This window comes from Crotalus tigris, unplaced genomic scaffold, assembly GCF_016545835.1.
Source record: "Crotalus tigris isolate CLP2741 ecotype Arizona unplaced genomic scaffold, ASM1654583v1 scf7180000024302.2721777, whole genome shotgun sequence".
In the NCBI taxonomy this organism is placed as follows: Eukaryota; Metazoa; Chordata; class Lepidosauria; order Squamata; family Viperidae; genus Crotalus; species Crotalus tigris.
Window position 1 is genome coordinate 1,577,137 of NW_024100474.1, and position 13,217 is coordinate 1,590,353.

The following is a 13,217-nucleotide window of genomic DNA, read 5'->3' on the forward strand; positions in this document are numbered from 1 at the left end:
AGCAATTTTCTCACTCTTTGGATATATTGTTTACTAATCACATTTTAACTTGTCTATCCTTGCTGTTATCCAATTGTAAAATGCCCAGATACTTATAGGCTTTAACATGATGGCTCCTGATGATTTGGCCATTTGGCATTTAAATTCTATTACAATTCATGATTTCACCGTGACTTATTATTCCTGTAGCATGTCTTTCTACAATAAATTTCATTGCTATATCTGTGTTCAAAATTCTTACGGTATTTGTCAATAATTGGATTTTTATTTCTGATTTTCCATAAAGTTTCAGATCATCATAATTATATATGCAAAAATATGAAATCATAACTGCTCATCTTTTAGGTGATACTGGCTTTCATTTGCATCAAGTTCTTCCCCAATACTGTCTTGCTGTAATGCATACACAGAGTAGCCTTTTATAATTAACAGATAAAATTTTTGGCAATGCAGAGTCATTATTACGGTTGATCACAGTCAGCCAGATGGGTTGTTGTTAATTTGTATTTCACCTTTTAAATATGTGTTTTGGTAAAATCAAGGCAGCAAACATGCCTCATAATCTTGCATCCCGTTTTCCCCACAACATTCCTATGAGATGGGTTGCGCTTAGAGAGTGACTGGCCAAAAGTCACCCTCTCATATAGGTATAACTATGACTTGTGTTCAACAGTACAGATGTTTATTCTTCCTCTTCTCCTTAAGAAAATGGTAATGTCTCTCCACTTTTCTCTGCAATAATTATGACAGTTTTTGTATGCTCAATACTGCTCTTTCTCTTTTCTATTGCCATAACTGTTATTCAGTGAAGATAGAAATCCAAGACAAATGAAATGAGAACATTTGGCAAGTTTGTTTCTTGTGATCATTTTATTAAATTAAAATAACAACAATCAGAAGTAAATCAAGGGTAACATATGTCCATTGCTTTGTATTACTGTTGTTCATTTGAAGACAGACACCACTGATGAGTCAAGATGTAGACAAGGCTTGTAGAAAGTGAACATATATTTAGCCTCTGTAGAATCTACATGCCTCTTCATACTTTATCCCTTATATAAAATAATTTCCCACAAAACTGAACTAGTCAACTTCTTCCTGCTTCATAAGTTTAGGAGCAACTGGAAAGGTATTCATCATAAAAGGCTGCAGGATGAAGATAAGAGTTGTTAGAGTGCAAGAATAAATTCAACTAAATCCTATCAAGTCAAGCCTAGAGGTAGGCACTGAAGAAATAAGTCAGCATGAGAACCCAGCTGGAGATGTACTTCTCCCAGCAGTACTGTGTAGTAGAAATACAGCTCTTCTTAAGGGAGAGCTATGTCTTTGCACTTCAGAGAGCCAATACTTCATGTAAGAGCTCTTGGAGCACATTCTGTGCAATCATCAAAACACAACTTGGAAAGTGCATTCAGCCAGAGTGCAAAGTCCATAACAAATCACTAGAGAGAGTTTTCTTATCTCATCTGGCAGTAGCTCCACATTGGTTAGTACCATCCATGGTGAGAGCTGGTGACTTGAGAAGAGGTTGCAACTGAAATATCCAAATAATAAGAGAAGCGGGTAATATTTGAGATGGCAACATGGGTAGACTCAGTTAGAGGCGTGAGAGGAAAGATCCACACTACTTGCACTGAAGCCTCTACTCTCAGCTCGAAGATGTTGAGAAGCCTGAAAAACAAATTCTCTTTTTATGAATTTGAATCTGCCAATCTACACAAGTCTGTCTCCCAGTGTGCATTAAAAATGATCTAATGTATGCTCACATTTATATCCAACAAATATTATATTAGACTGTAAATCCTGGATTTCACAAAGATGGTAAAGGAAAAAAAACCTTTGCCTCCACAATTAAATGTCATATCATCCCAAATCATCACTCATCTTACAAAACAATGCTAGGTGGCTGTCAACAGTAAAAAACAATTAAAAATGGTAGAAAACCCCCCTAAAACCTCCCAGTGCCCACATATCCACAAGGAATGTTTCCGGGTCTAACCTCACACATTTGGAGAAAAACCAAGTCTTTTAAGGTTTTTCAGAAAGTTGGGAGAGTAGGGGTCTGCCAGATCTCAGGAGAGGGTGTTCCAAAGGACAGCCGATAAAGAAGGTGCATTGCCTAGATGCCCCTACATGGCAACATTTAAGGGAAAGGACCTGGAGCACAGTTACTCTAGTGGGAGATGATCTTGCAAATAATTTGGTCCTGTATCATTCAGGCCTTTAAAAATGATAATTGGCAATCCTGAATTGCACTGGAATGAAACAGCAAGGGTATACCTGCATGAAGCATACTCTTCATACATTTCTGAATGATCTTCAACAGCAGCCCCATATAAACCTCCTTCCCTGTCTTATGTATGCATACTTCATTCCCTATGCTTTATTTTACATATTCCTCTAGCATTATGCCATATCCTTGCATAATCCAGAATACAATAGCTCTTTTGAGGAGAAGGGTGGCAGTTTTTCAAGCTATTACTGGTATGATTATCATCTCAGAAACAATCACTTGGAAATTTGTCCACAATTTCACTCATTTTGTAATTGTGTCTGGAAAAGGGGAGCATCAAACTAAATAATACGAAGAAATGTTCACAACTAAAAACCACATCCAACCCCTAACTGAACACATCTCACTTGTATATTCATTTTCTTCCCTATTCCTTCTCATTCTGGGGTTAGCAGGACAGTAATGCAAAAAGTATTCATTAATTGTTATTACTATTTTGGGAATAAGGCAAATAATGCTCTTACCTGGAAAGTATCCTCACTGGATTTATTCAGGTAGTTTAACGAAACAGCTCGTTTCATGCTAATAAAGTAGGGAGAAAGAAATCTATTTTTACTGCGCTGTCTCCAGATTTACTTTTGCTTTGATCCAGATTAATATTAAATAAACAAAAACTCAAAACTAAAACTTCTGTTTTAGTTAAGGGGGAAAAAACCAGAAGAGAATATTCAAGACTACATGTCTAAAGCTGAAAATTCATTTCTTGATTATATCAATAAAAATTTGGAATTGTATCTTTATTAATACTTGAAATGAATGAATATATGGTGATTTAGAAGCTAGCAGCTTATCAGAAAAGACTTAGACAAATATGATCTTCTCAATAGACATGCTGGGATAATCATGATGGTGGAAGTATTGTAATTTAATTCATCAAAAGAATATAAGAATGGAAAAGATATCATAAACAATGCCAAATGAGAACTAAGAATGGTGATGCCATTTTCTATAGAATGATATCACCATTGTAAAAAATCATTAGACTACATGGCTCATAGTCTCATCATGTCATGTTTTTAAGCAAGGACACATTGTGAAGACGCAGAAATGTGTCCTTGCTTAAAACGTTCTAGTACAGCATAAAAGTTAAAGCACTGCAGTCAGGCTACCATCTATTACGATACAGGCCATCCAGAATTGTTAGATTATGTGTCACACAAATACATTAAGTAGAAACTAAAATTGTTTTTATTGCCAATTAAAGATGATCAAAGAGTTATGCAGTCTATGGTAAGGAAAGGGGCAGGTCTGACAGGCAACAAATATATATGAGCCCAAGAAGTGCCTCCTACTTTGTACTACGTGGCTCTAATGGGCCATTCCCTTGAAGTTTCTTGACCAAAATTTCACTGCTTCTTCTTAGCACATCTCGAATCTTTCCTAGTGAACCAGTGCGTTGAAGAGCACCAGTACCATCCTGGAAAGGAAGATAAAAATATGACAAGAGATATAGTGGATTAAGTCTTGGTATTCCAGAATACAGAATTCCAGGTTAGACTGTAGTAACAACAATATTCTGAAAATTTAGCTTTAAAAAAAAATAGAAAACAATCCTACCAAACAAATAAAAGTATACATCTCAGTTTCATTAAATTCTAAATTAGTTTATACACTGTAAAGCACAATTATACCAGGTATTTAAGTAGGAAATGCACTTCCCCATAAAAAAAAATCCCTCCACTCAAAACCAATGGAGAAAGCGTGCAATCCTGTTTTTCTCCTGCTTTGTGTTGGAATTGTTTTCTTCCTTTTGAAGATTAGATTTTTTAAAATGTGATTTCTTCCAATAACTTGAAATAATACAATTCATCCAGATTCCTAATGAGGTGCTACAGCCAGCAAATATTAACTACAGCCAGCAAATTTTAACAACCTGCCTCCAGAAGCGGTGAATGCTCCAACACTGGAAGTTTTTAAGAAGAGACTGGATAGCCATTTGTCCGAAATGGCATAGGGTTTCCTGCCTGAACAGGGGGTTGGACTAGATGACCTCCAAGGTCCCTTCCAACTTTACTATTATTATTATAAATCACAGGTCAAATTTAGGTCTCTGGTCTTTTCATTAGTCACAACTACTTAATTAAAAAAAATCTGGGAACTTATTTGCTCCAAGTTATTAAAAAACCGTGTATCTCTAGTTCAATTATTAGTTTTTTGTTTTGCTGGCATCTAATTGCTGATACAAAATATTTCAACACTCCATACAAAAATATGCTATCTTAAATGGTTTTCAAAGGGATTTACCAGAGAATAAGGCTGCTTTGAGCCATTATGTTGCATTTTGCTCTCATTGGGCAACATTAGGAGGAAACCATTGGGTTCATGCCCAAATCTTACCTAGTATAGCTAACCAGGAATATTAAGAAATAGGATGCCAAATTAGATTTTGTCAGTTCCAACAGTTTTCGCTTTATATTACTTTTCTACATCATATACTATATTTTTGTATTTTTTTCTATATCATATATTATACATTTTGTTTGTCTTTTTCTCTGTGGTTTCATGAAGGTTGAACATATATCTTGTAGTGAAAAAGACAGGAAGTATTCTAAGATGTTTATTTATACTAATTAGATTTCCAACTGAGAGAACATGAAGTTTCTATTCTTTCCCAAGAGATTCCTTGCACCTCACATCAAGAATAGGCAATCTCATTTCTGTGAATACCAATATGTAAAGTATATAGATTTCTCCTTGGTGTCTATGACGTTCCTGATCCCATTTTATTTTTAATTAAAATTAAGAGTTAAAAGATGCAAAACATAGGTTTTCAGCTTCAACTTTGTTTCCAAGATTGCCTCTGAACATATATAGGTAATTCTTTTCAGGACAGTAAAAAAATCAGTATGCATGATTCCACTTCAGACAAAAATAAAATATAAACTGTGCTATAAGAGGCATGGAGGACAGGATAAGAGAGAAGGGGAGCACATTCACTTGCTAGCTTTTCCTAGATATATATTTATGGTAGACATATTTGTGAAAATACAAAGGGCACATGCTTTCAAAATGCTGTGTACCCATAAGACAGTCCACTTCTGTGTTATGAAGAGAATTTGTCTTCTTTAATCCTAATATTGCACCCTTATTAAGCTAAATCAACCACAACTGCCAAGTCCTGAAGTGAAAATAGTAAGTCTTCTCAAAATAAAATCCTCTACTCAGGATGAAGAGATTCTTCTGTATATACACTATCTCCTTCCAGAATACCAGGGGAAGGGAAATGTTTCTAAAACAAATTTCTCTCTTTCAATTTTTAAAAAGTAAACATGCCACATCAGTCCTGTTCTTGGTGTTTGCCTTGATTACACAGAAGGCTATGAGCTGGAGATACACTTAGGCCACTATTCTTTTACAGTTAACATTTTTAAACTGTGTTCTCAATGCTGAAAAAAACAAATTAATGATCATTGGCTGAAACTTCGGAGAACTATGTTATATTATAGGTTAATGTAAGAGATCATTGGTTTCACATAATATTTTGTTTTTAGATTCTAGAATTCAAACTCATGTCATACTATGGTATGAATCAAGGAATGCTGAGAGTCGTAGTTCAACATCTAAAAGGCCAGTGATTCCCTGTGACAGTGTGTGCTCAGCACTACACAATGCAAGAGTTAATACATGTAAGCAGCTGGGGGCAATTTCAATGTGAAGGCCATTTGAACTCCAATAGGCTTACATGGGGATGATGGGGCATCAATAATAATCTATTTCAGAGTTTTTTAAATCCCATTGTTGCTATGTTTATTAGTAAATCACTTTGCGAGGTGAGTTGGGGTGAAAAAGAGAGGGAGAGAAAGAGGGAGAGAGAGAGAGAAAGCTCACAGTTTCCTGCTTTCTATCCGAATGGACTAGGACTAGGACTAAGAATAGAATAGAAATAGAATCTGGAAGGGATCTTGGAGGTCTTCTAGTCCAGCCCCCTGCTCAAGCAGGAGAACCTATACCATTTCAGATAAGTGACTGTCTAGTCTCTGCTTAAAAACCTTCAGTAATGGAGCACTCACAATTTCTGAAGGCAAGCTGTTCCACTGGTTAATTGTCCTCACTGTTAGGAAGTTTCTCCTTAATTCCAGATTCCTTCTCTGATTAGTTTCCAACCATTGTTTCTTGTCCTGCCCTCTGGTGCCTTGGAGAATAATTTGACCCCCCCCCCTCTTCTTTGTGGCAGCCCTTCAAATACTGGAATACTGTTATCATGTCACCCCTATTTCTTCTTTTCTTTAGACTAACCAAACCCAAGTCCTGCAGCCGTTCTTCATATGTTTTAGTCCCCAGGCCTTTGATCATCTTAGTTGCTCTTCTCTGAACTTTTTCCAATGTCTCAATATGTTTTTTGTAGTATGGTGATCAAAACTGGTTGCAATATTCCAGGTGTAGTCTTACTAGGGTTTTATAAAGTGGTATTAATACTTTGCGTGATCTTGATTATATGCTTGTTTATACAACCCAGGATTGTATTAGTTTTTTTGGGTGGTGCTGCACACTGCCGGTGTAATGCTTTAACCATTAGACCAGACTGGCTCTCATGTGGTGATTATTGCCCAGAAGACTTGAATCTTTTCATTTAATACAGTTCCAACATATGATTATTCTAATAGTCTAGATGGGAAAAGCACCAAATTACAAATGGCCACTGTTCTGGTAGGAATCTACCTTGATGGATTCTAGTTGCCTGGCTCAGATTGGATCCTGTTGGAATGACAGCAGCAACAGCAGCTGTGAATGTCTAAATATGTGAGCCTAGTCCCAAGTCCATGGTGTATTCAGCCAACCAAGGCTTCGCACAGTGTATAAACTTGGCCATGAAATTCACAATGACAGTGGAATCTATTTAATCTGTTGTTTCATCTAAGAATGCATCCTGTTACTTGAATTTTTGCAGTAAATGCCACATAACAAATATCAGTTGTGCAGAATTATAGTTTGTGCTTGGAGAGGTGTTTACATGAAGAAAAGATCTTTATAGATATTCCATCCAGTTTATACAGTAAGACACATTTGCTATCTAATGCGTTCAATACGAAATAACTATTCCTGGCTAAATGTTGATACTTCAGTGAAGCAAAGTCCTGGCTATATAACTAATTAGTTATATCATAAGCTAAGCTACATGTTTGTGGTTTAGATGAGGTCTTTATTCCTGAACAATCTATTGTATTGGAAGAATTCAAATATTTTTTGTACACCATCCAGAGCCATGTGTTTTGTGTAATGAGACAAATAAATTTCCACATTTTAGAGCAGGTTCAGTATGTCACATCAACTATGCATCTTTTAAAAATATTAGTGGTTCTTACTGCTTTGAAGGGTAGGATGTTTTATATTTTTATATTCTAGTGCGCAGACATATGAAAAAATTGGAGTTGTGAAAACCCTTTTCTTCTGAAAATATTGGGTTGTTTCTGATGGAACAGACATTTTACAATAATTGAGGAAATGTTCTATAGAAATGAGCAGTAACCTTACGGGATATAGCAGTGCTGGTGAACCTTTTAGAGACCGAGTGTCCAAACTGCAACCCAAAACCCACTTATGTATCGTCAGGTACCGGGTGGGCATGGCCCATTGGGTGGGCGTGGCTGCTGTGATAACGGCAGACTGGGTGGGACTAAAAAGTTCAATCAATTAATTCCAACTTTGCGGGAGATTTTTTTTTTTTTTTTTTTTATTGAAAATTTTTAAATTTTACAAAAACAAATCCCCTTCCCATACCCCCCCCAACCCTACCTCACCCCCCTCCTACCCAACCTCCCAAACCCTCCCCTGGACTTCCCAGAGCTGAGTACAGGCTTAATTGAGAAAAAAACTTAAAACACTTTTAAAACCTAAACAAATTTAAATACAATCATCATTCTATATAAACTCCCTCCAAAAACGCAAATTTAAACATTACTTTCTTTGAATATCTATACCTATAATGTAAAATCTAATTTCTCCCTCTTTCTTTATCCTAATACAAAAAAATAAATATATAAACCTTTGTTATACCATCAAAACTAAATACTCTTAGAAAACTTAAAGTAAATACATATTTCCTTCAATCTTCATAATCTTCTCACCTATCCAAAAAAAAACTTAAAAATCCTAAACAAATCTAGACACATTTAGTTAAACAAATTATTTTCTCTTAAAGATATTAATAATATTTAAAAACTTGAAACACTTTTGAATCCTAAACAAATCTAAATACAATCATCATTCTATATAAACTTCCTCCAAAAACACAGATTTAAGCATTACTTTCTTTCCTAAACAAATCTAGACATTTAATTAAACAAATTATTTTCTCTTAGAAATATTAATAATAATATTTAAAAACCAAATTTAAGCTTTACTTGGAACTTAAACAAATTATACTCCCTTCAAAACACAAATTTATTAGAATCCCCTCACTTTCCAAAAACGATATAAGTTTTACTTCTCCCACAATCTCAATAGTAAACTTCTTGTCTAAAATTCTCATTCAATGTCCATAATTTTCCAATAACCAGTTGCACCCACTATAAACACAAACTTCTTATCTAAAATTTTCATTCAATATCCATAATCTTCTGTCTAATAGCCAGTTGCATCTACTATAAGCACAATCCATATCGGTCTCTCTTGCCCGCAAGCATCGAAAAAAATGCGTGGAATTCTGCCCTTGAAGATCGCTCCAAAGAGTTTGTAAGTCCTGATTGACCCACCAGCTCAGGAATCAGTACCTGTGAAACTTCCTCAACCTCCTTCTTCTGTTGGTCTTTCTCTTTACATTTATATGTTACTTTTTCTTTACATTTATATGTTGCACAAGTCTCAGGGACCGATACCTGTAAAACTTCCTCAGTGAATTCCTCCTTGTGTTGATCTTCACAGTTGTAAGTTGTACAAGTTATCCTCTGCCCGTTCCTCTCTTGTTGGTGCCCCTCAAGCTGAAATTTCCCAATTTCGATTTCAGGCAGCAATTCCACCCTTGAAGATTGCTCCAAAAACTTTGTAGGTCTAACTTCTCCCAGAGCCACCCTTGAAGATTGCTCCAAAGACTTTGTAAGTCCAACATCTCCCAGAGATTCAGAGACCGCTGAATATGAAACTTCCTTAACCTTCTTCTGTTGCTGCTTTTCTTTGGAGTTATGTGCTACACAAGTTGTCTTCTGCTCCTCAATCTGGACTTGTTGAGACCTAATAGATGGCGATGCACATACCCCCAGGACCGAAGTATAAAAATCTTTTGCTTGAGAAACAGTATTAAGTCTATGACATGTCCCCAGGTAGTTCACCACCATTCCAGTCGGAATATCCCATCTGAATAGAATTTTTCTCTTTTTAAGTTCATTTACTAGAAAAGCAAACTCCTTTCTTCTTCTTAAAATTTTAGATGGGATCTCCTTAAAAATTATGACATCTTGTGAAGCAATTTGAAATCTCTTCTTATAATAGGCTTGCACAATTTGATTGCGTAAGGATCTTTTACCAAAGTAAATTACCACATCTCTTGGCAGATTCTTCTGTGCTGCCACCACAGAGTTAACCCTAAATAATTTTTCAATTTCACTAAGTATTCCCTCTTTTTCTTTATTCAAAATCAATGCAAAGTCCTTTGCAACCATTTCTTTCAAATCTTCTTGCAAAGACTCTTCCAGGCCTCTGATTCTTAAGGCATATTCCATTTGTCCATATTGAAGCATAAGAATCTCATTTTCCATTTCTTTTTCCATACTTTCAATTTTCCCCTCCATTATGTCCACTTTTTCAGCTACCTCTTCCACATGGGAGTTCACCTTTTCAAGAACAGAAGCAACTCCTTCTAAAGCCAAAACAAAATCTTGTCTCAAGATCTTATTATTTTCCTCTAAAATCTTTTTCATTTCTGCCCTAATTTGAATTATAACATCTCCCATCATGTTTTGCAAATCCTTCATAGTTATTAGCTGACCCCCAGAAGAGGGTGAAACTGTTGATTTAGAAGCTGTAGAAATCCCTGGACGCTTTGGAGCCATCTTAAAGAAAAACCTTTAGCCCTTCTTAAAAAATTATAAAAATTCCTTCAAAAATCATAACTCCCTCCAAGGAAGGTCATTATAATAAAAAGAAAAAAGGGAAAAGAAAAAAAAAAGGAAGAGAAAAAGAATTAAAAAAAGCTTTACTCCTTCTTAAAAATTGCAAAAAATTAAACAGAAAAAAGTCCTTCAAAAAAGAGTCATTACAATAAAAAGAAGGGAGAAGAAAAAAAAAATAATAATAATTAAATAGAAAAAGTCCGTTCCAAAAAAAAAATACTTAGAGATACCAAAAACAACCATTCCAATCATAAGAAAATAAAAAGGGAAAGGGAAAGGAAAGAAAAAGAAACACCAAAAAGCCTGCCGGTCAGCATTCTAACTTCAAAAAAAAAAAACACCGAGAGATTTGCCGATCGCCATTTTACTTTCCCTTTCAACAAAGAAAAAAAAAATAAAAAGAGAGAATAAAAATAGAAGCAAGTCTTAAAACTTAAAATCCAAATAAATCAAAGAAAGCAAAAACTAAATCCTCTACTCAGCTCTGTCCGTTTATAAAAAAAAACTCACCAGTTCTCTTTAAGCACGGAGGTGTTTGCAACGGCTCGTTTTGTCCCTGAGGACAAAAACAGCTGGGAAGCGGAGACAAGTCTGAACTCCGTGGGAGCACTCCTTTCACCCCCCAAAAAAAACTTGGGGGGTGCAAAAGAGGCTCTACCACTATTCAGACACTCTCTACCCCCCCCCTTTGCCCGGGAGGGGGATTTTGAACCGCTGAACAGCTGGTGTCTGCTGTTCATCGCGGTTCTTACACTTACCCAGGAGAGACGGCTACAAAGTAGCCGCCATCGCACGCGCAAAATCCACCGGAAGTCGCGGGAGATTTTATAAAACCCAGCTGAAGGCCTAGGACTGGGGCGATGGTGTGCGTGCCCACAGAAAGGGCTCTGCATGCCACCTGTGGCACGCGTGCCATAGGTTCGCCACCACTGGGATATAGTCTGAGTAATGACTCTAGGTGTCAAAAGACTGATTTCTAAATGTTCTCCTTTGTTTGGGCTGCAAAGGGGCATCATAGAGAAAAAAAAGATGCTAAGAAAATGATTTCTACATAACAATGTGTTCATATGATCCCTATAAATCAAGGTTCATTTTTAGACTATCTTTACTGTTTTACCTGTCATGGAATATATTTTTTTTCATTTTGCTGCCAGTATGCATATAAATATAGAAAGCCAGTTTGGTATAGTGGTTAAGGCATCAGGCTAGGTACACCAAAAGATTGTGAGTTCTAGTCTGCCTTAGGAACAAATCCAGCTGGGTGACCTTGGACCAGTCTCTCTGTGTCCTAGGAAGAACACAATGGCAAACCACTGCTGAAAATACATGTAATTACTAGGAGTCAAAAACTGCCTTGAACCCCTCAAAAAAAATGTACACCAAGACTTATTCAACAGAACAGATAATGAAAGGGGGTATTTGTTGTAGGACAAAAAAAATAGGATTCACTTTTATTTGGACTGATTGCATCCTCCGCAGTTGAAATAGATGGTGTTATTAATATATCAGAATGACAGTACAGTTTGTACATATGTAGACATAAACATTTTAGCAAATAGGACTCTTAAGGAAAAAGCGAGATGCTTTACTGCATGGGACAAATGCTTTATTCAGAGTAAGACACTTCTGAAGCCTTGCCCACTCTCTTAATAAAATTAACCTAAGTGCAGCTTTCACAGGCAACTTACTTGTTTTGAAATAAGACTGTGAAGGAAACGGTCATAGAAAATAGCATCTGTGTTTTGATCCTGTCAGCTTGTTTCCAACACTAATCATCACACAAAGATTATATATGTGACCCTAGGTAGTGATGTGTATTGCTTGATAAAAATACAATTGTGGTTTTGAATATTTTTAGCAACTCTGGTAGAACTGCAGTGACTTGTGGTCTAAAGTGATTGTGGAAGTAAAGGCAAAGGCAACCTGTTGTTATATAGCTATTATATTCCTAAAATAAGATGTAGATCAGTTCTGAAGCACACTGGCAAATTAAAAGCTGTGGTTCACACAAAATAGGTCAAGGACAAGCTTCCCAACTTAATATTCTTCAGATGTGTTACTACATATCCCAAATCCTCAATCAAAATTGCCAAATATGTTGGTGATTATGATAGTATATTCCATGAAGCAATCCACCAAAGAAGGCTCACTTAAGTGACTGCAAACGCATGATAAATTCCTCTCCTTGCTTGATACCATTAGATGAATGCTTAAAATTCCTCTCATACAATTAGGTGATTGCTTGAAATTTACTACAACAGACTGCTACAATGAATCTTAACATAGTTATATTATTTCTACTGGTGACCGCTATAGTTACCATTTAATAACTAAGTATGCACACATATGTACATCATACAAACCAATCACCCTATTCCTTTTAGAGTAAGCAATACAGATAGTTCTTGACTTACAACAGTTTGTTTAATAACCATTCAAGGTTACAACGGCACTGGAAAAAGTGACTTATGACAGTTTTTCACATTTATGACTATTGCAGCATCCTCATGGTCACATGATCATAATTCAAATGCTTGGTAACTGACTCATGTTTATGACGGTTGCAGTGTCCCGGGGTCATGTGATCATCTTTTGCACACTTCTGACAAGCAAAGTTAATGGGGAACCAGATTTGCTTAACAACCCTGTGGCTAACTTAACAACTGCAGTGATTCACTTAACTGTGGCAAGAAGGGTCATAAAATAGGGCAAAACACACTTAACAAATGTCTCACGTAGCAACAGAAATATTGGGCTCAATTGTTATAACCTGAGGACTACCTGTATTGTGTAGAGTGCAAAAAAAAAGGAGTTAAGAAATAGGATGCCAAAGGAAAAAACATTTGAAAATGAAACACAATTCAAACTTGTTTATAGAA

General features: G+C 36.0%; 1 protein-coding gene across 5 annotated transcripts in view; it reads right to left on the reverse strand.

Annotated features, from left to right (window-relative positions):
• Positions 1 to 851: 851 nt before the first annotated feature.
• KLC4 (kinesin light chain 4) overlaps positions 852 to 13,217 on the reverse strand; it is a 76,177-nt gene continuing 63,811 nt past the window's right edge. For all 5 annotated transcript variants that reach the window (XM_039324565.1, XM_039324566.1, XM_039324564.1 and 2 more), the window contains 3 exons: positions 3,586 to 3,710; positions 2,758 to 2,815; positions 852 to 1,671 (listed from right to left, as the gene is read on the reverse strand). In XM_039324565.1, coding sequence (XP_039180499.1) covers positions 1,594 to 1,671; positions 2,758 to 2,815; positions 3,586 to 3,710 — 261 coding nt within the window. In that variant the 3' untranslated portion in view covers positions 852 to 1,593. The remainder of the gene's footprint in view (positions 1,672 to 2,757; positions 2,816 to 3,585; positions 3,711 to 13,217) is intronic.